Source organism: Eschrichtius robustus, chromosome 15 (assembly GCF_028021215.1).
Source record: "Eschrichtius robustus isolate mEscRob2 chromosome 15, mEscRob2.pri, whole genome shotgun sequence".
NCBI lineage: Eukaryota > Metazoa > Chordata > Mammalia > Artiodactyla > Eschrichtiidae > Eschrichtius > Eschrichtius robustus.
Window position 1 is genome coordinate 759092 of NC_090838.1, and position 27979 is coordinate 787070.

The 27979-nt window shown below is 45.2% G+C and overlaps 1 protein-coding gene across 12 annotated transcripts in view; it reads left to right on the forward strand.

Annotated features, from left to right (window-relative positions):
- The window catches only part of SNTG2 (syntrophin gamma 2), a 205022-nt gene that overhangs the window by 152919 nt on the left and 24124 nt on the right, over window positions 1-27979 (forward strand). For 11 of the 12 annotated variants that reach the window (XR_011076637.1, XR_011076636.1, XM_068564760.1 and 8 more), the window contains 4 exons: window positions 601-639; window positions 8258-8374; window positions 19930-20001; window positions 25582-25788. Coding sequence is in view for 10 of the 12 variants with exons in the window: in XM_068564760.1 (XP_068420861.1) it covers window positions 601-639; window positions 8258-8374; window positions 19930-20001; window positions 25582-25788 (435 nt within the window). In the remaining 2 variants the exon portion in view is untranslated. The remainder of the gene's footprint in view (window positions 1-600; window positions 640-8257; window positions 8375-19929; window positions 20002-25581; window positions 25789-27979) is intronic. The other variant, XM_068564754.1, reaches the window with a different exon arrangement.

Genomic DNA, 27979 nt, shown 5'->3' on the forward strand with positions numbered 1-27979 from the left:
AGGAAAAGAAAAAACCAGGTGGCGGTAGCTTGATATGGGCAGAAATGCATGGTTCTAGATGAATCTCACACATTGTAGCTACTGGGCAGAGCAGAGGGAAGGAAACGCAAAAGCCTTAGGGCCGGAATTGTGGATTCAAAGCCACTTTCCAACTGGGTAGTCTTGACCTTGTTATTATTCTGGACCTTCATTCCTCACTGGTTAAGTTTTGCAGGATTGCTGGGCGAATCAAGGGAGGAGGGGCAAATGTGAACTGTGAAAACTATAATCACCTAAGAGCATGTAGTACAGAAATCATTTTCCCCAATGTTTTCAGACGTGGAAATTTAAGCAGCCGCTGCCCCAGAGCTTCACTTAGTAAAGAGCTGATGCTTGAAACACAGCGTCGGTATTGCTAGTCCTGGGTTTTCTGTTATGCGAGTCGTTGCCAGACATCTGTACGTGCTCTGGTTTGGTTTTCAGGTAAGAAATACCTCATAAAGGAAACGTTTCATGCAGGGACACTTCATGCAGCTAATTAAATTCAGTTGCCAGTTAGGTTGAAAAATTATGACATCAATACACTTGTCATACTGACTCCTTGCTTCCCTCTCTCTACAGATGAAAATGGCAAATAAATGCTGTTCTCCTTGTGACCAGGTAGGATTTGTGGGTTTTGTGTTGATTATACAATGTCCCCGAAGGGAGCCTCTTTCTGTTTTTGAGATTTGGTTTGGAAATTTTGACAGGAAAGCATTAGCACATCGGACTGAAGTCAGGACACTCACCCTCAGGGTTAACTCCAGAAAGCTACTCGTTTGTCCTGGAAATAGTGTAGGAGGAATCGTTGTCCTGAGTGCGCTGTGGTATCAGTGATCTATCGGCAGTTACGTTTTCTAAGGAATCGTGATTAAATGATAACCTAGATATGATTGTTTAAGCTGAGAGGGGTTTGACGGCTGAGACACACCTGTGTAATTTGGAGCCTTCAGCGTCGTGTGATTTTCTTAGACCACGTCCTCGTTCAGGAAGTTTCACTCTGGGAGGCTTTGGGCAGCTGCTATTGCAGGTGGGAAGGAAGCACCCCACCCCTGCGCCTGGTGCTGGCCTTAACTCACTGTGAGGCCACGTGTTCTGATGGTGGTAGCCCTGCGTCTTCAGGAGCCCTTGGCTCATTCCTTCCGAGAGCAAAGGCCAACCTGTAATATGCCTGGTTTTCTAATTCAAGGACTGCTCATTTACTAGGTCTGTAAGCACTTAGCTGTGTATCAGGTAACTACACTTTGAAGTCACTACATTATTTTTCTATTTCCTTTTTGATAAAGTCATAGTTCAAGCTGTAAGTGTGAACTTTTTAAAATGTAGAGCTTCTTAGCTTTCTGGTTGTGTCTTTCATAGGTCTGAGGCAGTATACATTGTAGGCTCAAGTTAAGCAAACTAAAGGAATGTGTTCAGTTTGCTTTAAATAGCACTTAGAGACGCTCTTTACGTAGTGCTGAGAGAGAAAATTTGCGTTAAAATGGAAGGCATTCAGGAGAGTAAGTACCTGCCAATCAAATGTTTCCTGAAAAAGATAGGAAATTAGGACCATGTTTTAAGTTAAACCCCTCTAGTCAACATTTTTAAATTAGATAAGAAACACTAAGAAAGGTTCTTCTAACTTTTATTTGTTGTAATGTTTTTCTAAATTTATGAACAGCTATTTTTGTTTACATGGCTAAATGAGGGTGTTTAGTTTTTAACGAGTAATAGTCCCATAAATGTCTTCAAATTAATGTAGGACTCATTTCATATTCTTACACATAGAATACAGCTTTTCTGCTGTGCTTAGTGTTTCTAAGACAGAAGTTCCTCTTGGACTTTTCCCCTGAGGACACACCTCCCCGTAGTTCACACTTAAAGCCTGTCTTCTCTGGATTTATTTACCAAAGCTGGTGGGACAATAGACCAAATTGGTGTTTTTGTCTCCAAGAATAATTTGCCATTTGAAATTGGATTTCTGTTGGCACAAGCAAAACTAGCAAAGTGTCCCGGGGGATCCTTTTTGTCGTGAATCGGAGACTCTTCCAAGACTGATACCAAAAATCGGCCTCTGTACACGGGCACCGAATTGAATCTCAGAGACAGAGTTCGGGTAAAGTAGGAAAGAAGAGCTTTATTGCTTTGCCTGGCAAAGCGGGCCACAGCGGGCCACAGCGGGCTAATGCCCTCAACACTGTGTGTCCTGACCTGGAGGGGGCAGTGAGGAGTCTTATAGTCAAGAGGCAGGGCTGCTGGTAAGGATCAGGGTGCCTGCAGGGCTTGCATTCCTTCAATCCAGAGATCATCTGGCGTCAGGTGATCTGTGATGGGCTCCTGTGGTTCTCAAGGTTTCTGAACTATGACCTTCTCTCTGGAATGAAGAATACTAACATCTTCTATTTGGTGGAGGTTTTAGTTCTGCAGAGGAGCTCAAAGACATTGTTCTGTGTATCCCTTGAGGGAGAACCAGGGCCCTGCCCCAAGGCTGCACTATTGCTTCCTGACTGCCCCTCCCTTGTCTCTGCATCCCCTCCCTTCCCTGATTAGCAGCTGTTTGAACCTGCCCTTTGGAACGCAGGGAAGGTCGTGGGGGCTGAATGCAGCTTATTTCCTACAAACAGGAAACAGGGAGCACAGACAGGCTTCCATGCCCAGGAGCCCCACGGGCCCTGCTCCGTTTCAGGACCACAGGAGAGAGCACCCTGCAGGTGGAGCCCTTCTTCAGCTTCTCCATGTCCTGCCACAGAGGGGAGTCGCCCTGTCCCCGACTTCCCAAACAGATCATGCACGGTCAGTGGTTTGGGAACAGTCACGTACAGGCACACGAGAATGCCCATTACACTGAGACTTGAGCAGCTTTCACAGCACTTGAACTTGACGCATTTGGAGCACACTCTGCGTTTTTGCGGCTGTACGTGACTGCCTGGCCGGCTGGAAAGAACACTAGTCTGGAAACCAAAGCGTGTTTTGTTTTGTTTTGAAATTTAACTCCTCTATCACTGAATCACAAGAGAGAATCAAGAAGTAAGGTTCAGGGAAAGTTAAAACTATCTGAGGAGCAAAACGCCCAACACAAAGGACATGAAATGAATTATGGTTCAAAGGCCTCCGAGGCAGTGGAGTGATTTCGCTTTGGTTTTATCTTAGTGAAATTTTGTCACATATGAAGCCACGTTTGTGTGATGTCAGTCTCGGTGGCCTTAGGTGAATCAAACCTGGATACTAATCCCACCTGATCCCTTGTCTGGTGGTGCAGTTGGAACACATAAACACCTGAGCCCTAGTTTCTTAACCTATAAGACAAGAAAGTTGCAAAGGGTAATCGAAAGTCTTTTTTTAACCTTAAAATTTCTATATAACTTTGAATTTACTTAAGGGCTTGAATTTGTTTATCTGGAAAGAAACGTCAGAGACAGGCCTCACTATGATGTGAGGTTGTAAAAGAACTAACCCCTGCCCCAATTTGCCGAGTCTTCAGTAGAGGATGCTTTCACATTTTCTCCAAAAACTGAACATTTTGTATGCATTATAGGAGTTTAGATTTATGGTGTTGGGCCCTATTTAAAAACAGGAAGGATTTTTTTCTCATTTTGAACAATTATTGATTTTGGTATGCAGCAAAACATAATATTGAATAAATAAGAAAAAAGTAAAGTTATTGACAACCACTGAAATTGACAGAAACCAAAGAAGACAGAATTAGAAGGATAATACAAAAGGCATAAGTATAGATTTTTAGACTCATATCTGGTAAGTAAAATGACTGTATTATTTGTCATTCAAACTGGGACACTTCTTTCTGGGATAGAGACTGACCTAAAAGTAATACTAAGACAACAGGAGTAACTTTAGGATCATCCCAGGAAAACCAGGACATGTGTTCACCCTGCGAAAACAGCAAGAATCTATTTTCCAAAATAAATTTCTTCCCAAAAACCTGAATTAAAGGAAATATGGGTACCTTAATCACCAAATCCAAAAGAGGCTTAAATAATTCAAGTTATTCTAGCTTTCTCTGTGAAAAGGAACAGAGCAGTTGTACAATTATTATCTGACGGACAGGTACGTGTTCATAAAATTATAATATACATTTCTTGGATTATGTAATAAGCCATAGAAAATTCATAATGTAAAATTTAAAATTAGCTTCCCTTAAAATTATTTATGAACTGCATATACCTAAAAAAGATTCATAAAGCAGCCAGTGTTTCCAGTAATAACTAAGCGACAACTTATTTCCTTGCTAATTAATATAGGCAGAATTAAATTACATATGGAATTTCATTAACTTCACATCTGATTTATAGACGTTTCAGGTTATTAACAATCTGTATGTTTCCATCTTGGCCAGAAAAGGAGTTCCTAGTTCGCTTCTCAATATGTAACTCCTGTTGGATGCTGTGCCCAGCACTGTATTAACCAGATGTGGGAAGGAGAAGCAGCAAAATAAGACACTGCCCCAGCCCTGGAGGAGGAGGAAGATGGCAGGACCGAGGAGGGGTGGGCTCCACAACCAGTGTCTGTGTCTCCAGAGAAACAGGGCAACGCTCGGGCTGAGTGAGAATCAGATGGAAAACCTATCCCTTGACAAATTGTCCTCACAAAAGAACGCTTGCTGCTGCTGTGCTAGAAAAAGAATCCCAGCTTCTCCATTTCAGCCTAGAAGTTACACTTTCAGATTTCTACTCACCCTTGACCAGTCTATAATGTGAATCTAATCTACCCACCCATCCATCATATCTATCTACCTCTCTACCTATCTATCATCTATCTATCTATCTACCTATCTATCATCTATCTAGCTATCTATCTATCATCTATTTATCTATCTATATCTATCTATCTACCTATCTATATATCATCTAACTATCTATCATCTGTCATCTCTCGATCATCTAGCTAGCTACCTATCATCTATCTATCTATCTATATCTATCTATCTATCATCTAACTATCATCTATCATCTATATATCTTATCATCTATCTTATCATTAGCTACCTATCGTTTAACTATCATCTATCTATATTTCCATGTCTGTGCGTATTACAGCCCTGTCTTAAATTAAGCTCCTACGTATCAGGTTCCAGTATATCATTCATCCCTTGTGGAATCTACATTGCAGTCTATGACTAAGTATTTCATGCAGAGAAAGAGGACCATGGGAGACTTGTCAGCATTTGAATATATGATGAAAAAATAAAGGAAAAACCAGCAGAGTTTGCCCTCCCTACAGCCCCCTTTGAGACCCAAAGCTGAAGCTTGGTCTCTTAGGAGTTCTTGGCAGAGAAAATAATGTGTTTACAGGTTTTAGGGACCCTCACGCCATATTGCTAGAGACCCGCCGAGGGCTGTTTTCTTTCCATTACTTAGTTTTTCATCCGGATGGCAATTATTTTTTATTCCTACCAGCCCTTACTAGCTTAGTAGTTTGAAAAGTATCTTGGTAAGATTCCTGGTAATAGATATAGTATCAAAGCAGATTGTTGAGCTTGCTGCTGACTTAAAAATGTGCAATAATTTAGAATTTAAACAATTTCCTATGTTTTCTAGAAATGCTGGTTCCACACTTGGAGGGTAATCAGTAAAACAAAGGTTTCCAGTCCGCCAACCTGATGGATACAATAAGCAGGTCCTCCCTGCTGTGATTATTTAACTTCCCATAAAGTCACAGGTAGTGATAGATGAAGAGCCACAAATGGTTTCTTCCAAGAAATTTTAGGGGACGAGCCCTCCCTGCCAGTCCTGCGGGTGTGGAGTAGATACAGGTAAAGACACAGGTCTCGTCCTCAGAGAGCACGTGGTCTAACGCAGACCCAGAGGGAAGCAGTGTGAGAGCCCCAGAAAAGATAGCCCTGATCCTGCTTGGAGATGCCGAGAGGATGTGACATCACGTGATGCTAAGTATCGCCGTGCAAACGGCTGCACCTGCCCTCAAAACAGGCGTGTGCAGTGGCATCCGTCCCCTTCTGAAGATAAGGACGTGGAACACAGAGCCCCTGACGGGCTTGATGTAGCCTGACATCCAGACCTCCTGACCCTGGAGCTGCTTTCACTGAGTGTCACCTGTGGCCCCCACCCCACTACTGAGAAGGCAACCCTCTCAGAAATAGGATAACGGGGTGAATATTGTCCAGAACCACAGGATGTCTCATTGGCGCTGATAAATGTATACTAAGAAAAAAATATACCCATACTGCTAACCGTGCCGTTTGAGACCTGCAATGATGACTGGCTTGTAAAACGTTACCAAACACCCACTGCCTCTGGCTGATGCTCAGCAAGATGGTCTTGTACCAACTTAGAGTAACTAGGACGGCCTCTTAATGCCATGCGTCCAGTCTGCATGGAACAGAGGCTGATCTCTGAACAAATCCCTGTTTTTCACTGTGTAAAACTCAATCCAGTTGCAATTCATTGTTTTTAGTAACCGTGCTTAAAATGAATCCTGTCTTATATAAACTATACAAATCACTGTGCTCGTGCGGTGGTGAGTGTGGAATTCACAACCACCCATTGAATTTGTGTTAATTTTAGAACATCAAGGAGCTGCTGAACTAGCTAGAGAAAATGAAATGTTTCTTCCCCAAAATATGCAGAGAACTCTTAAGACTCAGCAGTAAGAAAACAAATAACCCGATTAAAATGAAGCGTGTTTTAATCATGGAGATTGAGCACGTCTTACGATTTACAGCAGTATTAATGCTAGTGTTATAATGAACAGAAGTGTATCTGTGTGATCCTACTAGACAAAAAGGGGAAAAGTCGATCAGACATTTTTAAGCAACGTGTGTAATCAGTTTCACATCCACAAGACATTCAAGGACTCAGTCCTATCTGGGTGGTTTCCGCAGAGTTCTAATTCCATCCGAGCCGTGTGTTACTTGCCTCCTGCCTGCTAGTACTTTGGGAGGGAGTTTTCTGTGGTACAGCTTTAAATTCCCGAAATTACCATGTGAGGGAATCCTAGTCCAATTTTATGATGAGAAAACGGACCCGGAAACATTAAATGAGTCCAAGGACACATGAAATAAGGTTGTCTTGTATACTAATAATAAAACTCTCCGTTATAACATTCAAACCGTATCACATTGATGTGACCCTAAGCCTTCACAAGACAATAGCTAAACCGAGAGGGAAAAGACAAGTCCATGAGCCAGTGGAATATTCGGGTTACTTTGCGAAGCTCTGTGTGCCTGGGGCACTGGTGCCCTCGACAACTTCTGCGAAACACCGTGACTGGTCAGCTGTGGCTACCACCCTCCGGAGAATGACACACTTTCATTGTCTCTTTTCCATCACCAGGAACACTGTGAAAATAGGATTTTTGTAAAATTTCACCTGGCATCTTGACCTGGGAAGTCTTTCACCAGGCGTGAGTGAAAGCTCTCAGTGATTTAGCCAGTAAAAATGGGAAGGAAATGACCTACCTTGAGCCCCCGCGGCTCGAGTCACTTCACGCGGCTGCCGTGAGGGCGCTTCCCGAGGGCTGCGGTCCCCAGACCTGGAGGGCAGCCCCCTTCAGACAGCCCAGAGGACTGTTCATCCCCTAAAGCCCTCGGCCTGTCTATGATAGTTTACTACTAATTTTGTTTAAATGTGCAAAGTACGTGTCACATTACAATTTTAGCTGAGACAACACGGGGATTTTGCCTTAGTACTAGTTTAAATTCATGCACTCAATTTTTAAATTGTATTACTATTTCCGTTAACTTTTTAACCATATTCTGATTTGTCATAGTTTGCATTTTGTGTCACTAGATAGTCAGTGCCAGTTGTGGGAATCTAATATTGTTGTATTATTTTCACTGTTGTTAAGAAGTTGAACTATAAAGAAACAATCATTTCTCCCACGTGTATTAATGATATATTTACTACAGAAATGGAAAATATAATAGTTGCTTTTGCAACCTCATAGATTACAAATACTAACCCCTGATAGGATGTAATTAAATACTGTGGTTGTAAAAATCTACATATGGGAGGCACAGCTGTGAGGTAGCTGAGACGTCCAGCATTGGCCCAAACTACGAGAACTCAGAAGCTCATATTTCGAGCCCGGCCCAGTGCAGAAGTCTGGACGTTTGACCCCAGATGTTACACATTTTTGTGGCGTCCACTTGATTGGAGGTTGGCCATGGCTGAGGGCTCCCCCGTCCCTGTCTGCGGCCTGTGGTGTGTTGCTTGTTCTCTCCACCCCGGTGGCCCTGTGCTTCTCCTAAGGCCTGGTTGTTAATTCTGAAGGTTTTGCTCCGCAGGTCGTCCACATGGGGTGGGTCAGCGAGAGACTGGGAGGGGCCGGCTGCTCTCAAACCTTCAGATCCAAGTTCCTGGCCCTGAAGGGCTCGTCCTTCTACATCTTCACCTCTCCTCCGGTAAGCAGGCCTCCGGGAGTCTGGGAGGGATCTGATCTAGCGCTTGGAAGAGGCCAGAGAGGGTGCATGACCAGCCGGCCGGCCTCCTCCGCCTCTACATACGCGGATGGAAAGGACTCCTGTGTGGACCCGCTGGCTTTTCTTACTCTAAATCCGTAAATCAACCAGTCCGTGGTTTTCCTTCCATCGAACAGCCGTTAAGACATTAGAGTGTTTTCCTGCTTAAAATATCAGCTGACTGGGACGTGGGGATGTAAAGGCTTAGATGTCTTAGAGCATCAAGTGTATAGCTGAAAATCCAAAAAACAAACAAAATAGAAGAAAACCCTTCTATTAAGACATTTCTAATTTAATGGTCAGATAATGAAACTTAAAAAGCTATTTTTCCCTCATATCTTCCAAGTTTTATAAAAATAAACAGCCTGATTTAGTAGGGCCCATAATAGAAATTTAATGGTGAATGCTACAGTTTACAATTTATTTTCTAATTCCTACCAGCACCATTTTCCCAAATCTGACCAAATATAATGTGTGTGCCCTGCCTCCAAGTTTGTCAATTAAAGCAATTTCTCTTTCTGTGAGTCCAAACATCAGAGCTGCAAAGAAGCAGCAAAACCTGATAGCTTCAGGCATCTAGAAAGTTAGATGCCGTTTACCTACAATGTTGTTACTTTTCTGCCATTAAAAATAAATAAAAGGATTTCCTTCCTTTTAAGGCTGAATGCTATGCCATTGTCTGCACACAGCACATTTTCTTTACCCACCCATCCATCAGTGGACACTGTGATTGCATCGTGTCCTGTCTGCTGTGAATGGTACTGGGATGAACATGCGGGTGCAGGGATCTTGAGGCTCAGATTTCATTTCCTGTGGATAAATATCCAGAAGTGGGATTGCTGGATCGTATGGCAGTTCTGTGTTTAATCTCTTTGAGGAACTTCCATACCATCTCCACAGTGGCTGCACCATTTTACATTCTCACCAACAGTGCACGAGGGTTCCCTTTGCTCACACCCCCACAGCACTTGTCCTCTCTGACTTTGGAGGGATGGATGCGTTTATGGCAAACACGGGGGTGATGCTTTCTTGGGTGTTTTCTCATCTTCAGATTCATCAAGTTGTATACATTAAATTTGTGTAGCTTTCTGAACGTCAGTCATACCTCAATAAATGGTTTAAGAAAAGATTGACAGAGAACTTGCCCACAGGGTAGGAGGATTCCTACGTACCCTCCCTCCAGGTTTCTGAGGGCTGACCCCGTACAGAACTGTGGTCTGTTGGCTGAAACTGAAGGATTAGCAGTGACACACACTGGGAACTAAAGCACGGACGCCACCAGACCTCACCAGTCTTCCCACGGACTACTTTTCTCTCCCCAACACCCAGGCCAGTATTCCACCAGGGGCTCGAGCTTTTCATAAACCAAGGCTGTGAATATACTGATGCTGGAGGGTTATCTACAGATTTGCATAATAATTGAGTTCTTCTCAAATGCAATAATGTTATTTAGCATTTGTTGCTAAATGTAACTTCCTACGGTTTTGTCTAACAAAGTAAACATAAGAATAACCACAGATAACCCCATGGCCTCAATTCTGGCTACAGCAGCGAGTGAGGTGGAAGGCGGCTGGGGCGTGAGTGGTGGATCAGGGAGGGGCATCGAGAATCAGTACCGTGAGGCTCCAAGCAGAGGGGCCTCCCGCTGGCAGGTGACAGTTGGGAGAGGAGGAAAGGCTCACCCTACCTGCACCCGATGTACCTGGAAGGAGGGTTCCCCTCTGCAGAACTGGGGGAGAAGTGACTGATGTCCCAGGTCACACGCCTGAGAGTTCTCCTAATTTTTCTTTTCTTGTTAATTACGATTCTCAAGGTATAAGTTTTCCCTACATAGTACAACATTCTAAATTATGAGAAATGCTTTAAATATTTAATCAGATTTCTATACATGTTATAGTGAAAGATGATCTCATCCACTTCCCACGGCAGTTTCAATTTCATGGACAGAAATTCTAATCTGGGGGGCTCAGGGGATCTCCACAGTCACCATATGGATAATGTCATCTTTATTAACACCAGGCTTGGCTTGTTTACTTTAAAATCCCAGGGCCAGTCTTCTTGCATCGCTCCGTGTCACCAGCAGCACATCATGCGAATCAATTGCTGACCTCAGCTGCTCGGGTTTGCCTGGAGCAGACCTTCTGCTGCCGTCAATATCGCTCATAGAAGTTTGAAATCTGCTCAGCTCTCTGCTCCGGCCTGGCCGAGGGCTGAGTCCTCCCCATGTGCCCCCCTCGGGGCCGGGGTCCCTCCCCACCCGGCTTCCCCGGCACCAGTGAGCAGCTTTCACAATCTGCTTCTCCCTTTCCTTTGGTTTGGCGACAACGTCTTCTACATTACAGGTACTTTAGGCACACACGGGATGCACCGCGTCTTTCCACAGACCCTCCTGCCCCTCCTGATTCTGGATGCAGCTGGTGGAGGTGCTCAGGTGACCCTCAGAGATGGAAAGGGCAGCGCGAGGAACCCTGGTTTCCTCCGTGAACCGAGGTGAACTGGCCCAGTTCTTACCAGTGGATGAAGGTTTGGGTGAATCCCGTGCTGGGCTGGCAGCTGCTCTTTGGATTGCCTGATAGCGTCTGTGCCCTGGGAGGTTTCGCTTACTTCGCACATAATCCTAGCAAAGCCACTCCACTCCCCTGCCGCCAGACGTGAGCCCCCCGTGTGAGCTCATAGTTACATCTGGCCATCAGCCCCTTGTCACGAACGTTCTGGAAATCCGGAGATTGCCGGTTCTGGATTATGTGGGATCCGGCAGCATATTGTCTCTTCTGCGGGGCCCGTTCAAAAGGTGTTTGCAGAAAGCAGATGCTTTGCAGGAAATGCTTGTCTGTCTGTCTGTCACTCTCTCTGTCTCTCTGCCCACTCTTCTCTCTGCCCAGGGTCTCCTCCCTTACCTGATTTCTAATTCCTCTGAGACAGAGTTGCATCTCTGATATGGAGAGAGGGCCGTGTTACCCTGTAGTAAAGAAACACCCGTGAAAGAAGCCAGTCACAAAAGGCCACATATTGTATGATTTCATTTATATGAAGTATCTAGAACAGGCAAATCTATAGAAACAGGAAGTAGATTAGTGACGGCCTACGGCTGAGAGGGTGGAGAAGGATGGAGGGTGACAGCTAAAGGGTACAAGATTTCTTCTGGGGATGATGAAAATATTCTAAAATTGACTGTGGTGATAGTTGCACAACTGTGAACATACTAAAAAACATTGAATTGCACAATTTTAAAAAAAAAGAAAGAAAAAAGAAATACCTGCCCTCTCATCTTTTCCTATAACTGACATCTCCTTCTCCCAATAAAGACGTTTCCTGGCAGGTGCATCTTTCATTAACTCGCATTCCTAACAGTTTCTGCAGGAGATACTTTCCACCCCTCCATCTCTTCTCAGAGTCATCAGCAGCAACATCTTTTGATAATTATGGTTTTGTCGACATCAAAAAAAGAGTGAGGCCTTTTTTACATATTTGGCTCATGCTATTACTTGTAAAGGAAAAGCAAGACCCCAGGGGAGTCTGGAAGTGAGGTCCAGGATGCAGTCCTGTGAGACTGAATGAGCCCTGCGTTCATTTACGGATCACACTGGAGTTAGGGTAGCCAGATGCTAATGTAAATTTTTCACATCCATTCAAGATTGCCTGCTGACAGATTAGGGTCTCAGATCACTGAAATACGAAAACCTTCTTATCCTGAAGAAAGCCTGTAGTTTCACAATGTGATTTTTAGGTGTAAATATAAAACCGTACATCCCATCAGTATAGCACATCGCAGCCTCTGAAGCCCTAGAACGCAGCAGAATTTAAGAAGCCCACTGAGACGCGCACACAGGTGCAGACCACTCGGCGCCTGTGGCTGTGGTTCCAGCCGGGTGGGGATACCACTGCCGCCCCAGACGGAGCCCCACAGGGGGCACAGTAGTGAGCGCTGGGGGTTCCTGAGCCGGAGACATCTAGGGATGCCCGAAGGAGATTTTCAAGTAGAGTTAGGTACCCTTGTTTCTAGTGCAGGGACGACATCTGTCTGGCAGGATGGAGTTTGGAGGCATCGGTACGTAGATGGTCCTTAAGGCTGCGAGACCAGATGAGCCTGCATGTTCATCTCACTGGATTCTGCGTGAAGCCATCTGCTTCTCCTGAATCTCCATAATTTCTATTTTCCAGGGTAATCAATACTAGTAATGCCCAGGAAGAAGTGAAAGGATGAAGGCAGTAGTATTTATAAATATTCACTCCAAAAATTAGATTGAGTTGACTTATTTGTACACTTCCTGATGTCTTCATATAATTTTTAAATTTCCTTACTAAATATCACCTATAAACAAGTACAAAGTAAATGGTTACTTGAGAGGTGTTGTGAGATTGAAAGGTGACTTACGGAGAATTTCTCTCTATTAGTAAATGCTACCAACCAACTTGTTTATTTTCCGCTGTCCTGGGAGCTTCTTAACGTGGCTCCCATTGAATCTAGCGTCACGCCGAACACGAAGAAGATGCGCCTTGGTTACTGGCTGGATAGTCCGTCAAGTGAATATTATTTAAATATCTAATATATTTATTAATATAAATATTTAATAATAAGCATTAAAGCTCTATGGCTGAGCTATGTGATTTGGAAATATCATCAAATCCCCTAAAGAGAATACAGTTGGCCCTTGAGCAATGCAGGATTTAGGGGCTCTGACCCTCCACACAGTGGAAAATTCACTATAACTTATAATCCACCCTCCTTATATGCAGCTCCTATGTATCCACGGTCCTGCATCCGCAGATTCAACCAACCTCAGATCACATAGTGTTTGCTACATGCATTTACTGTTGAAAAAAATCCACGTAAAAGTAGACCCATGCAATTCAAACCCGTGCTGTTCAAAGGTCAACTGTATAGAGGAAAAATCAACCCTTTAGATTTTGGGGGGCAGGTGTGGACAGTAAGCCAACAAATCTCAAAACAGTTTGTGATGGAAACCCTCAAATAACAACGAGCAAATGCCACAAGAAGCAAAGACAGACTACATTAGAATCTTTCCAGCCTTTGCAGCTTAAAGGAAGAGGTGGGGTGAGGGATGGTGCATGAGGCCGCAATCCAGGTGGCCACAGAGGCAGAGCCTTCATGCCGTGCACTTGCTACCCCTAGTTCTGCGCGGCGAGTTCTCAGGTGTGGACGTTTCCCTGCTGGAGACAGTGTGACGTTGACGCTCCTTCTCCCAGACTTTTGGAAAGATTTCCAAGAGTTCATTCATATCATTTAAGGTAAAAATGGTAGTGGTGCCATTTCTATTTTAATTAAATAAAGAAAACAAGTATGTAAATATTTTCCTATTAAAGTCAAATATTTTGAGAACGTTTGAGTACACAGTGTTAGTACATACAAGAGTTGGGTAGAGATCAGAAAGGTACGAACCACAAAAATTTCCGAAGTCAGAGCATGAAGGCAGGATTCTCATGGCTCTTTTTGGGGGTGTGTGTGTGTGATGCCATAGGATGTAGTTTAGCACGTACCCATTTCCAAAGGTAACCACAATAATTCACCTTGTAATTTGCTTTGAGATGAAAAGGCTGTGTATTAAACACAACATATAAAGACATGAAACAGCCTGGGTAACTTTTTTTCAAAGACTTTATTTTTAGAGCAGTTGTAGGATTACAGTAAAATAGAGGGGAAGGCACGGAGATTTCCCTCTACTCGCAGGCCCTACACATCCGTAGCCCTCCCCATCATTAACATCCCCCCAGATGGTACGTGTTTTACCAAGGATGAACCTACATGGACACCTCTTATCACCCAAGTCCACAGTTCCCATTACAGCTCTCTCTTGATGTTGCACATTCTATGGGTTTGGACAAATGTGCAATGACGTGTGTCCACCACTGTGGTTTAGAGACTAGTTTCACTGCCCTAAACATCCTCTTCGATCCACCTATTTGTACCTCCCTACCTACCAACACTGACAACCACTAATCTTTTTACTGTCTGCAGAGTTTTGCCTTTTCCAGAATGTCAGATGGAGTCATACAGAACGTAGGTTTTTCAGACTGACTTCCTTCACTTAATAATATGCATTTAAGTTTCCACCATGTCTTTTCATGACTCGAGAGCTCATTTCTTTTTAGCTCTGAAAAAATATTCCATTCTCTGATGGACCATAGTTTATTTATCCGTTCACCTACTGAGGGACATCTTGGTTACTTCCAGGTTTGGGCAAGTATGAATAAAGCTGCTATAAACATCCATGTTCAGGATTTTGTTTGGACATAAATTTTCATCACCTTTGGGTAAATACCAAGGAGTGTGATTGCTGGATCATATGGGAAGAATATGTTTAGTTTTGTGAGAAACTGTCTTCCGAAGTGGCTGCACCAGTTTGCATCCCCCCCAGCCATGACCGAGAGTTCCTGTTGCTCCACATCCCCGCCAGCATTTGGTGCTGTTGGTGTTGGATTTTAGTCATTTTAATAGGTGTGTGGTGGTCTCCCAGTGTTGTTTTAATTTTCATTTCCCTGACAACATATGACATGGAGCACATTTTCACGTGATTATTGACCATCTGTCTGTCTCCTTTGGTGAGGGATCTGTGAAGGTCTTTGGTCCATTTTTACTCAGGTTGTTTTCTTAGTGCTGAGTTTTAAGAGTACGTTGTATATTTTGGTTAACAGTCCTTTATCAGATGTGTCTTTTGTGAATTTTTTCTCCCAGTCTATGCCTTGTTTTATTCTCTTAACTTTGTCTTTGGCAGAGCAAAAGTTTTTAATTTTAATGACGTCCAGCTTATCTATTATTTCATGAGTGGTGCCTTTGGTGTTGTATCTAAAAAGGCATCACCACACCCAAGGTCATCTAGGTTTTCTCCTGTGTTATCTTCTAGGAGTTTTTCATAGTTTTGTATTTTACAGTTAAGTCTATGATCAATTTTGAGTTACTTTTGGTGAAGGATGTATGATGTATGTCTAGATTCATTTTTTGTATTTGTATATCCAGTTGTCCCAGCACCATATGTTGGAAAGACTGTCTTTGCTCCCTTGTTTTGCCTTTGTTCCTTTAACAAAGATCAGATGAGTCTATTCATCTGTTTCTGGGCTCTCCATTCTGTTCCATGGATCTATTTGTGTTTTCTTTCACCAATACTGCACTGTCTTTATAGTAAATCTTATAGTTAGGTGGTCTCTGGCCTCTGACTTCGCTCTTCTCCTTCAAATGCGTTGCCTATTTGGGGTCTTCTGCCTCCGTATAACCTTTAGGATCAGCTTGTCAATAGCCACAAAATAACTTCCTGGGAATTTGATTGGGATTGTGTTGCATCTGTAAATCAAGTTGGGAAGAACTGACATCTTGGCAATGTTGAGTTTTCCTGTCCATGAACGTGGAATATCCCTCCATTTGTTTACTTCTTTGATTTTGTTAATCAAAGAAGTTTTGTGGTTTTCCTCATATACATCTCGTATGTTTTTGTTAGACTTATAACTAAGTATTTCATTTTGGGGATGTTAATATAAATGGTAATATGTTTTTTTTTTTTAAATTTATTTATTTATTTTTGGCTGTGTTGGGTCTTCGTTTCTGTGCGAGGGCTCTCTCTAGTTGTGGCGAGTGGGGGCCACTCTTCATCGCGGTGCGCGGGCCTCTCACTATCGCGACCTCTCTTGTTGCGGAGCACAGGTTCCAGATGTGCAGGCTCAGCAGCTGTGGCTCACGGGCCTAGTTGCTCCGCGGCAGGTGGGATCTTCCCAGACCAGGGCTCGAACCCATGTCCCCTGCATTGGCAGGCAGATTCTCAACCACTGAGCCACCAGGGAAACCCTGGTAATATGTTTTTAATTTCAAATTCTGATTGTTCATTGTTTGCATACAAGAATGTGATTGACTTTTGTATGTAAACCTTATATTCTGCAACCTTGCTATAATTGCTTATTATTTCCAGGAGGTTTTTGGTTTGTTTCATTTGGTCAACTCCTTCAGGTTTTCTACAGAGAAGATCTGCAGTCAGACAGTTTTATGTCTTCCTTCCCAAACTGTACACCTTTTACATGTGGTTCTTGCCATATAGCACAGCAAGGACTTCCAGTTAGATGGTGATAAGGGGGCATCCTTGCTCGTTCCTGGTCTTAGTGGGGAAGCTTCGAGTTCCATTCTCATGGCTGGAGGTTGTGAGTATTTGCCTCACATGGTCTGATGCTCTGTTGTTAGGTGCACACATGTTAAGTATTGTTATGTCTCCTTTGAGAATTGACCGTTCATCTTTATGTAATACACTTTTTATCCCTGATAACATTCCTTATTGTAAAGTGTGCTCTGTAGGAAAGTAATAGCTCCTCTACTTTCCTCTGATTAGTGTTAACATGGAATATTTTCTCCATCCACTTGCTGTCAATGTATATGTGCTTGGGGGCCATGGTTGGCCCTGTGTCCTCCTCTCTGTTATGGATCCAACAAGAGTTGTTGATTTTTCCATCCATTCCATTTCATGATGATTGTTATTTAGGAGTGGTGATGTTCCAGCTCCTTACATGCAGAACCAGAAATACTGTAACTTTTTAAATAGAAAAAAAAAAATCAAAATTACCTCTACATAACGGCATTATGCTGATTTAAATCATTTTCCTATACTATCCAAAATAACAAAAGCATATTTGAAAATGGGGGCTGAAAGATTTTATAAGACAATGGAAATATTTACTCTGCAAAATGTTAGGAAAAAGAGCCTAAGTAGAAAAAGTTGTGAGTGAATGATTGGAAGCTTTGGGCTGTAAACAGAATCTTTCTGTTTCCTGGCTGTGGGACCACAGGCACTAATTCACCCTCTATTCAGCAGTTTCCTCAGTTTAAGGATGGGGGTGGTAAATGCTAGCTGAATACCTCACAGGATGAAACGGAGCACTGAGGGACTTAATTTATGTATTCATAAGTGTGTCTGAAACTCCAGCGCATTTGAATTTAACAGAAGAAATTTTACTCTTAATGTTCAGCAACTTCTCATTGTAAAGGCAATACACAAAATACGGCGGGTGAATTTACACCTAAATATTTGCACATGTTTTTGTCTGCCCTTGGATTTTTGTATCCTCACGCTGGAGGCAAATTGCCCAAATTGGAAACAACCGTATGTTAAGTTTTTAATCCATATGTTTACTGATCTCCTTTATGCTGACATGAAATGTGAGGTCGTGGCTGTGAGGCGGACTGTTAATTAGTCACAGCATTTTCCCTCCGATGGGGCCTCATGGGCGGGCGAGTGAGGCTGGTGGGCTCTGTGTGCACAGAGGTTTGGGCCACACGGGAGGGGCTCGGAGTCCTTAAGCCTCTCTGAGCTCAGGTAAAGTAAACAGCTCTCTTGGGAGGGCGTGGGAAGCGGGCCTCTGGTCCATTTCTCTTTGGAATGAGAACAAATAAGTGCCTCCAGGGGAGTGAATCTACAAGTGCCCCTGCTGATTTGCTCTCAGACCCCCCAGCCTGGGTCCCTCACTCCTCCTCCGTCCCTGGGCCAGCAGTCTTTGCCAAGAAAGCCTGACCACACTCATGGAGCCTTGTGGCCAACACATTGTGTCAGAATATCTAAATGAACTTTTAAAAGGCCCAGAGATTCTGTGTGGCAAATAAATTAGGAAAAATTAAAGAGAAAGTCCTGTCTTCAAGGATGGTTTCTAAGCTCCCTCAAGATGAGGGAAAGGGAGATGTTGAAGGCAACGAGGAAAAAGAAGGGAGAAGGTCTGGAAGACAGGAAAGGAGCAGCGTGGGGCGGGGGAAGGCGGTGGGTTTTCTGGGGCTGAGTTACCTACGAAGAGTAAACAGTCGGCGGTGGGGAGTGGTGACCCCAGGTCTCTCCTGTGTGCTGATGCATGCTGGAAAAGCTGCATTAAACCAGGATTCTCTGGCCTTTCTCATGCACTCAGCTCTCCTTCCTTAGCGTGAATCGTTATTTCTGATTTGCAAATTGGAATCTGAGAAATAATGTTTCAGCTACTCATGTTTTCAGACACCATTAAAATGTGTTAAATAACACTTATAAAACCAATTTTATAGCATCTTATAGCATTAACATATAAATTATATAGCAGTTACCTATGAATATGCAAGAAATATTAGAAGTGATTTTAAGGATCTCAATTAGGGAAGTATATTCTATCATTTAAAAAAATATTTACCTGGAAAGAAGTAATTTAAGTGAAGATTTGTAGACTGAAGGCATATTAGACAATTATGTATCTAATATAGAATATTACTCTGTGTCAGTTCTGGGGCTACACAAGTGTTCCACAATAATATTAAAATATGCCAAGATACTACATCTGAGAATCTACACTCTCTGCTCTATTTCAAATCAGATGTGGTCAGATAAAATAGAAAATTGTCAAGGCAGAAGGCAATGAAGAGAAAGACCTGCTTTTGAAAATTAATTAATAAACTTTGTTTTTTAGGTTTACAGGAAAGTGAGTGGCAGGTAGAGAGTTCAGGCCCCCCATCTTCCCTGTTCTCACCATCCTGCCTTAGTGGGTGTGTGTGTGTCACAGCTGATGACCAGTGCGGGTACATCGTAGTGACTGATGGCCACATGGTCCCCACGCAGCTTCCAAAGGCTCTCAGGGTGGAAGCATTTCGCTTCAAGTCCGTGGAAGAAGCGGTCCATCCCAGAAGTCCTAGCATCTTCTCAGTGTCAGCTGTGTCTCTGACTGTGGCACATTCTCCTTGAAACAGTCACCGTGGCCCAGAGGGTGAGACGCACGGACCGACTCACGTCCGAGGGCACCTCCACCCTGGGCTGAGCAGTCACCCAGCAGGAGCACGGGAGCCGGTCGTGGAGAGGGGGTCTTCCAGGGGGGAAAGGAAAGTGACCATCAGCAAGGAAAACTAAATGGAAGGGGACAGCTCAAACCACAGATGGCCATGCAGACACACAGATAGGAGCTGCTTAACAGAAGTTAGGAGCATAGCAGAATGGGTGAGCAGTCTCTAAATTTAACCTAAAATCGGTCCTTAAGTTAATGTAAAAGGCACCCAAAATGAATTCCTAAAATTATGCCCAATTGTGTGTAATAGATAAGTTCCACCGTTACTGGGTTCTTGTATCAATAATGTATCAAAAAAATAATAATAATAATGTATCTAAACATCTTCATACTTCACGCCAACAGCGGGGACATGCAATTATTCAGCAAAACCTGCCATGGCATATAGTTTAGTTTTTCAACTGTCCTCGTCCTGGTTTAGAATTTAATGAAGGTAAAGACACATTGACTAGCTCCATTGTTGTAAATATTTAAATTCTCATACTAAAAATAGCATGTGTCTTTGCATGTATACTTTAAATTTTTTCCCAGTTTTATCGAGGTACGATTGACAAAAATGGAATATATTTACAGTGTAATGTGTGATAATTTGATATCCATGTACATTGTTAAGTGGTTCCCACAATCAAGTTAGTTAACACCTCCATCACCTCACACAGTTCCCCTTATTTTGGGTGAGAACACGTAGGATTTATGTGTCTCTTTTATATTTCTTGCAGGTGAGCACATTAGACTGGGTCCGAGCGGAAAAAACCTATAACCTCTGTGAGGTACTATTTAAAGTTCACAAGGTAAGTTTCCTTTGCACATTAGATGCTTTCATATTAACAAGATGACCCTTTGGGCTTAAAGAGTGAGAGAAATATTTGTTTCCCACTGTCTGTTGAAATAGTAAAATAACATGAACATCTAGCTTCATCCCACAATCATTCATCAAAATTCCACGAAAGAATATCATAGAGGAACTTTTAAGTCCTTTTTCCATTTTTTATGTAGGTGCCTCATTATTTCATTCTGGCCTTTTTATATTTTCAACTTGTTTATATGGCTTTCCAGACATCTGAGATGTTCATTTGGTATTGGGATGTCTTCATAGGACCATCATATTTTATATGTGTGCTTCATTAATAAACTATCCAGCCTCTTCTGTTTTTATCCAGCATATCTTTTCAGAAAAATTGAAAAAAAATTTTAATCAATATACATGCTATGAAGTAACTGAAATCATGAAATTAGCCAGGAGGATGGCTACAGCAAAAGTATTAAACTCAATGCAGGGTAAATAATAATCATAATAAATGTATAGCATTCAACATTTTTAAAAAGGAGATTGAATTCTGTGTCTTGTTGGGAGTCTTTAAACAGTGATCTTGCAAAATCTCCCCTTTTCTCAGGTGCCTTTGATTGTTGATGTTGGTCATTTTGCACGTATGAGTTTTAAATTATCTGTAATATTTACTTCAGTTATCAAAACATGAAATAAATGTATGATTATTGTAAGAACTAGCACTTTAGTATAAAATTTTTTTAATGATTTGTTTTCATAATCACCGTTTCAAAGTATAGTCATTAATATTTAGTCCAGAAATCAAATTTTGTAGTTGTGGTGGTGTTTTTCTATGACACTTTCTCCTCTCCAAAAATTCCTTTTTCTTAAAATTATGTGTCTGTATTCCACCCTCACCATGAAAGAGATGAGCAAATTGAATCAATCAGACTTGATTGCAATCGTGACTTAAATCATAAACGGCCTCCACGTAGTGAATAATAACACTGCTCAGCAGCGGGGCGCCTCCTGCATAAATATTCCCTCTCAACGTAAGAATATTCCGTTTGCATTTTTCAGTGGAACCAAATTTACTCATATGTTTGGCAAAGGATCTTGATAATAATATCTTACCTTTGCTGAGTGAGCCTCCGGGAGCCCTGCTAAGTGCTCCATTTACATCCTGAGTTAATCCTGTCCCCAACTGAGGAGTTAATCCTTGTCATCTCCATCTGACAGCTGAGACCCAGAAGCACAGAGGGGGAGTAAGTTCCAGAAGCCTCACTGGAGGCAGGTGGGGTCCAGGTTCCCTTGGCCTGAAGCTCAGCTAAATCTGTTTCTATTTTTTTTTTATATGTACACTATTCTTTTTCCCCTCTGCAAATGGAAGCATACACACTATTCCACACATCACTTTTTGCTCTACAGTTTATCTTGTGGATCTTTCTTCAATATACACAAAGAGATGATCCCACTTTAAAACCACTACCTAGTGTTCAATTCCATGAATGTATCATATTTTATTTTACCAAGCCCTTATCAAGGGATATTTAATTTGCTCCCATTTTTTTGCAATTACAAACAATGTAATAAATCATTTCACACAGGTGCAAGTGTATCACCAGGAAAAATTTAGAGAGGTGGAATTTCTAGGTCAAAGGATGTGGACTGTTTACTTTTTGATAACCAACAAGGACCTACTGTACAGCACAGGGAACTCTGCTCAACACTCTGTAACAACCTAAATGGGAAAATAATTTGAAAAAGAATAGTTACATGTATATGTATAACTGAATCTTGTGCTGTACACCTGAAACTAACACAACATTGTTAATCAGCTATACTCCAATATAAAATAATTTTTTTAAAAAAAATGAAAAAAAAAGAAATGCAAGTGGAAACCATGAAATAATATGTTTGCCAATTAGACTGTCAAAGATGAAAAGGTTGGTGACAATGCAAGGAAGGGTCTATCAAAATGTAAACAGTGCACGTCCTTTGACCTGAAATGCCACCTCTCTAAATCCTGTTCTGCCTCACCTGTCAGAAGCACTGGCCTCGCAGGAAGCTCTCTGGAGTGTCCTCCTGTGACCTGTTCTCCAGCCGCCTCTCAAGTGCAGCCTTGTGAATAAGGAGAATACAATTCTCCTCAAGTCCGGTCAGAGAAAACCTGTACCCATCGAAGTTAAACAGACAAGGAAGACGTCACTGGGGGCAGAGACTGACCTCAACTCCACTGAAACAAAGGGCAGGGGTCCCCGAGCTGGGTGAGGGGCGAGTGTGGCCCAGGTGGGCCCCACCCAAAGGAAGAGGAACCTCTCTCCCATCTTCGTGGAGGGAAGTAGCTGTGCAGCCTGGCCTGGGTCCCGCGGAGGGAGGCTCCCGGCCGCAAAGACAGGAGGACGGGCCCCACTCCTGGGCATTCGCGCTCCAGGGGTGTGGATGGCACCCAGGCTCGCCCTGTAAAACCCGCGGAGGCTTTAAAAAGATCTACACTTCCAAGGGGCAGAGAGAGGGTTTAGAAGGATGAGTTTTCTACCGTAAATGCTCCGAGGATGGCAGGCGGGGGCCCACAGTCAGGAAGGGGCCTTTGCAGCTGGTCAGGCTGCGGGAAGCGATTTGGGGGGTGCCTCAGTCACTTGCTGTCTTCACAGCAGCTCAGAGACCTTTAATTTTGTAATCGCTCCCGATTTTTTAGTCTTAACGACACATTGCAGCGCATAAGAACTGAGTTACTGTTTCCAAAAGAAGCTACAGAAAGTATCTGGGGAAATGAGCTGTGTATGGCTCAGTGATTTCACTCACGTCGCAGCATTTATAGCACATTATTTTTGTGAGGCTCAACAGTTTGAGGTGCGGAAAGTAATCACATCTATGAAGTCCTTCAGTGTCCTTTCTTGGGATTTCTCAGGTGGTTCAAAGGTTATTTTTAACTCTTCTATTTGTTCTTGCACATAGAGCTGAGGTTTGTCCATTCAAATGAAGGCTCACAAACACTTCACTGCTCGATCAAACGCGCTCACTTCTCAGAACTGACTCAAAACAAGGAATTTGCAAGAGTCAAATAGCTGTGCGCATGGAAATATTTAATGATATTCTTAAGTAGTGAACATTGGGAGAGTTGTCAGACGACCACTGAGAAATAAAGACCTAATAGGGTCGTATATTTCAAGTGCTCCATTAAAATCACATTACACATTTATAGAATTATGTGTACAAAGAGACATTGCATGGAGGAAATATAAAAACAAATTAGATGACAAAAGATAGATCATAATAGAATGATCGGTCTTTTAAATTTCCTGTATTGTTGCTGTAATCGTCTCAAATAAATAAATAGAAGCAGGAAAAAATCCAGGTAATTTTCTAAAATAGTCTTTGCATTTTGTTTTCTGAAAAGTGAACCCAGGATGGTTTCTGTCTTCTCACAGTCTGGGGCAGGGGGGCCACATCAGGACTGGGCAGCTGGAAACTTGATGCTGGATTGTGTAGTCGCTGACTTTGTCAGGAGACAGTTCGCTATACGTTAGACATGAAAGTTAAGTCTACGCCACGACTCAGCACTGCCTGTGGACGGTGGGCTCTATGTAAACAGAAAACAAGCCACATGGGCGAGGATGCAGGTGCCACACGCTTCATCCGTGCTGTCCTTTAAACCCATGACAACCTTTCTCTTACACCCCATTTTATGGATATTTAGGCTTAGAAGTGAAAAGCTCATGGTCAACAGCTATTAATTGGCCAAGAAGGTCCCAAGTGTTGTCTGTCTGACCCCAAAGCCTGTTTTTCTCCTATAGCAGCGCACAGCCCCCCACGTACACCAGTACAGGAAAGAACATAGCCGTGCCGTCGACGGTGCCACCTGCACAAACACTTGCTCAGAGTCCTTCTTTGGTGGTCAGTCCTGACACTCAAGGTCAGTAGTTATGGACGGAGTTTCTGAGAAGTCCAGCCCCCAGTGACTCGCATCCTGCTCTTCTTGGCTTAGGACCTGTTGCCCTCTTTCCTGAGGAGTTTCTGTGCACGCCAGTCTGAGGCCAAGGGCCTGGGGGCTCCAAAATCCAGGTGCAGCCTCTGTACCGCGTTCATTTAGGATCAGGACCTGTGCACCAGGCACACACCACACCCGTGCGCACACACGCATGCACACGCACGCACACGCACCCTCACGTCGCATACCACAGGCAGCAAGTGTCTAAGTGACGCGTGAGGACAGGTCCCTGGGCGGCGGAAGCGGGGACAGCGCGGATCGGGGCCTGCAGAGCCGCCGCGAGGCCCTGAGAAGGCAGAGGGCACCCGGAGCCAGTGAGCCCATCCCCACCCCCGTCAGCAGCCACTGCACTCACAAGCCTGGGCCCAGAAGGCAGAAGCGCATTTCACATAAAACCAGACCAGCCCACAGGGTGGGTCACGGGGATTCGGGGAATGAACTCTGACCCACCAGTGTGAGTGGTGGTTGTGGCTTGGCGGAACAGCCCGCATGGATCCGGATAGCTCGGAGTCGGGTCGTGAAGGCCCGGCCCGTGGGCAGCCTCTGTTCCTGCTGCCACCGGGCTGTGGCTCACGCCACGTCTCATCAGCCCTGGCAGGATGTCCACCTGCGTCCCCTTCCCCGGGGAGGCCGTGCGGGCAGAGGCCACCCTAGTGCAGGGCCTGGCGCGGACTCTTCAGGGTGTCTGTGCAGCGGGTGGGTGAGCGGGAGACGAAGACGGACGTGAATCTCCAGGGGACAGAGACACAGATGCAGAGACACACGCACACAGGGAGACAGAGAGACACAGAGGGAGGTACGAGCAGGCTCCAGCCTGAGGCGCTGACTCGTTGGAGGCCCCGGGCTCCGTCTCTCCTGGTCCCCGAGTGAAGCCTGACACAGCTGCTCCTTAGCTGGGCGCGTCCATGACTCAGGCGAGGCGGTGGCGGAGACCCCCTGCCCCGAGGTTCAGAGCTGCCAGGGCGTCCACCCGGTATGTCTGTGATCCACAGACGCGCCGAGGCTGATTCACGTCTTCTGCTTAAATGTTTAACCAGGAACTGAACAACGGCTCTTTTTTCTTGTTTCAACCTTTGCTTTTGAAACGATTTCTAAAACTCGTCTTCTGTGTGGCCAGGACCTCTGGGTTCACGTAGTGAGGTCTCGGTGGCCCAGTGTCCCTGGGGGACCCCAGACGCTCCGCACATGGCCGAGGAGCGGGTCGCCCTTCGGGGACCCCGGCAGAGGGGGCAGAGTTGTGTGGTCTCGCTGTCTTCAGTGTTTGCTGATTTTGTGCTCAACTTAAGCATAAACATCTCGTGACTTTTTTCTTTATCTTTAAAGCTAAACATAGAAACAGAAGTTGTGGCCACTGATATTTTAGGTGCAAGATGCTTGCAGAGCGTTGGCGGTTGGACGTAACTGACTCCCAGATATTAACTTATGCGCCCGTTTCCACGGCAGCGACGTCGGGGGGCACTGCTCCTGAATCCAGGCGCGTGGCCGGGAGGTCGCCTGGTGGAGTGTGGCCCCAGCCCCCAGCCTGGGAGAGGCCCCTCTGTCCCGGGCGCCCTCCGTGGACCGGTCACCCGGGGGCCGTCCCCTCTAAGCTGCGTGCCCCCCTCTCTGTTTCAGTTCTGGCTTCCGGATGACTGCTGGGCCCAAGCCAGCCTCTGTCTGGGTCTCCAGGACCCCAACCGCGGGGACCACAGGCCCTTCTGCTTCAGTGTCCTCGTCGGCCACGGCAGGAGCCACGTGTTCAGCGTGGAGCTGGGGAGCGAGCTGGCTGCGTGGGAGCTGTCCTTCCAGAGGGCCACCTTCCTGGACGTGCAGAGGACAGGGGTGAGCGACTCGCTCGTCTCTGATAGAACCTGCTCGGGTACCTGAGACATAAGTTAGAGCAGCTGTAGCGAGTATTCCAGAAAACAGGAGTCGTCAGGAGTTGAGCGTTTCTCGTCTGGGTCCCTACGTCAAGTGTGCCCAGTAGATGAAATGGGTGAATTTAGGGAGAAGTGAGGCAGAGCTCTCATCTCGTTTACATCAGTCTTTCCATTCAATATGAGGGAAGGGCCTCCAACGCCATGTAAAGGCAGCGCCCTCAGCCAACGGCGCAGTCAGGTCCCTGGTGTTTGCTCACCAGCCGTGTTTGCTGTGAATTCACCCGGACCTTTGTCATATTTTAAGGCACTTGATGGCCCTGCCTCTCAAACTTAATGATCCAGCAGGAACATAAAACAGCTCATGTGTCTGGGTCGCTTCTCCCTTTTCGGGACAGCAAATAAATCTCTCCCAGGTTGGGGTGTGTAAGGACTCAGCGGCTGAGGTAGTGTGCGTCATAATCCGCGTTGTTGGGAGTAGCAGCTGCCCTTCACGGGGGAGTTCGCACGGCTGGAAGTGAGAAAACAGATGCAGCGTCGTGGGGTGGGTTTAACTCCACCCGGAAGTTCTGGGTTCCTTCTCCTTCCTGGCCTGGCGTCAGTCGCTCTGGGTGAGGGCTTGGGAGCAGCTCCTTCATTTATCAGCACTGCTCTGAATGTGAAAAGATTCTGTGTCATCATTTATCTCTCGTTCAGGCTGTAAAAATGTACCGAGTCCCCTGATGCTCAGTGCTTGGGGGGAGAAGGGAGCCTCCCTTCAGCTGTGTGATGTTCTCTGAAATCCGTGGTCCACACGGTGGGTCCCACGCAGACGTTCACGGAAACCAAGCCTGGTTCCTCCTGAGGCCCCGAGATACCCTTGCTCAGTTGTAGTTCTCTCTGATGATGTGAACATCTTCCCAGGGAATCTGTTATTCATTTATTGCTCATGAACTGACAACTCTTTCAGCTGGAAACACTGTGGATATAAGAAAGTGCAACTGCGTGCTTTTGAAGTCAAAACGACGGTCAGTATGTTGAGGAAGCCAGGCTTCAAGCTGGGCTAAGTGGCATCTGTGTAGTAGGCTTTAAAATTACAATCCTCCCAAATTCTACCAAACAAGAGAATCCAGCTTCTGTATCTGCAAAATCTCGTCACGCGTAACTCGCTGTGGCTCTCCCTGGCTTTACCGCAGAGCCCTCTCTGGAACGTCTTTCCAGCCCGGTGTCTTTAGCTCCTGCTCCTGGAGTGGTTTTCCCACTCACAGCCAGCCCCGTCAGCAGAGCCCCCTGCGTTTCCTGGTGTCGCCTCTACTTTTGTTCATTAAAGTCAGTTGAGCCCCCTTTGTTCATCCCTTTACCACAGAGAACTTGCACCTCCACTTTCCAAGTTATGTTTAAAATATAATCAAGATGCTCAAAATGCAGACATTAAGGCAGACGTGGCCGTCGTAGGTCTGTGGCTGAGCTGAAAGGAGCGCCGGGGCTGGGGTTTCAGGTCCTCTGAGCCCGGGGAAGGCAGCCCGTCCTCCAGGCCTGCAGATGCCCCCGAGCCCTGCCGTGGCCAGGAGGACGGCAGATGGTCTGTGCCCTCCCCGCGCTGACGCCCTGAATCCAGGTCCTCCCGAGCATTCGCGATCAGGCTGCGGGTCCGGGCTGTACCACCGTGCCCTCCTGTCTGCCTGAGCCCCCCGGGCCTCCACTCGGGCCCGGGGGTGCCGCCCGCTGTCCTTTGGCCGTACGCACCAGCGCGCAGCAGGGAGACCGTCCCAGGCTCCTGTGTGTCTCCTCTCCACCCCCGGATCCTAACCTAACCTGTCAGTGGCAGGGACCGTGCGTCCTCGTGTTCCTGCAGCCGTGCGTCTGTGCAGCCGGCGACAACACTGCAGGCAGGTCCAGGCCTGCCGCTCGGGCCCACGAAACTGTCTGGGCCCTGGCGGACTGCTGGCCTTGATCCTCGGGGCTCACTGAGCACCCCACGTTGCACCCCTGACCCTCCCACACGGCAGCACCCACGCGGCTCCTTCTGCATCTGCGGCCCGTCCTCCGCCCACACCCTATTTTTCCATGCTTTCCTTCTGGATGTAACGTGACCCCCAGGCCGCAGGGACACTGGTCACCCTCGGGTTGCACCCGTGCGGAACAGATAGCCGCCGAGCAACGTTTAGGGATGCGAG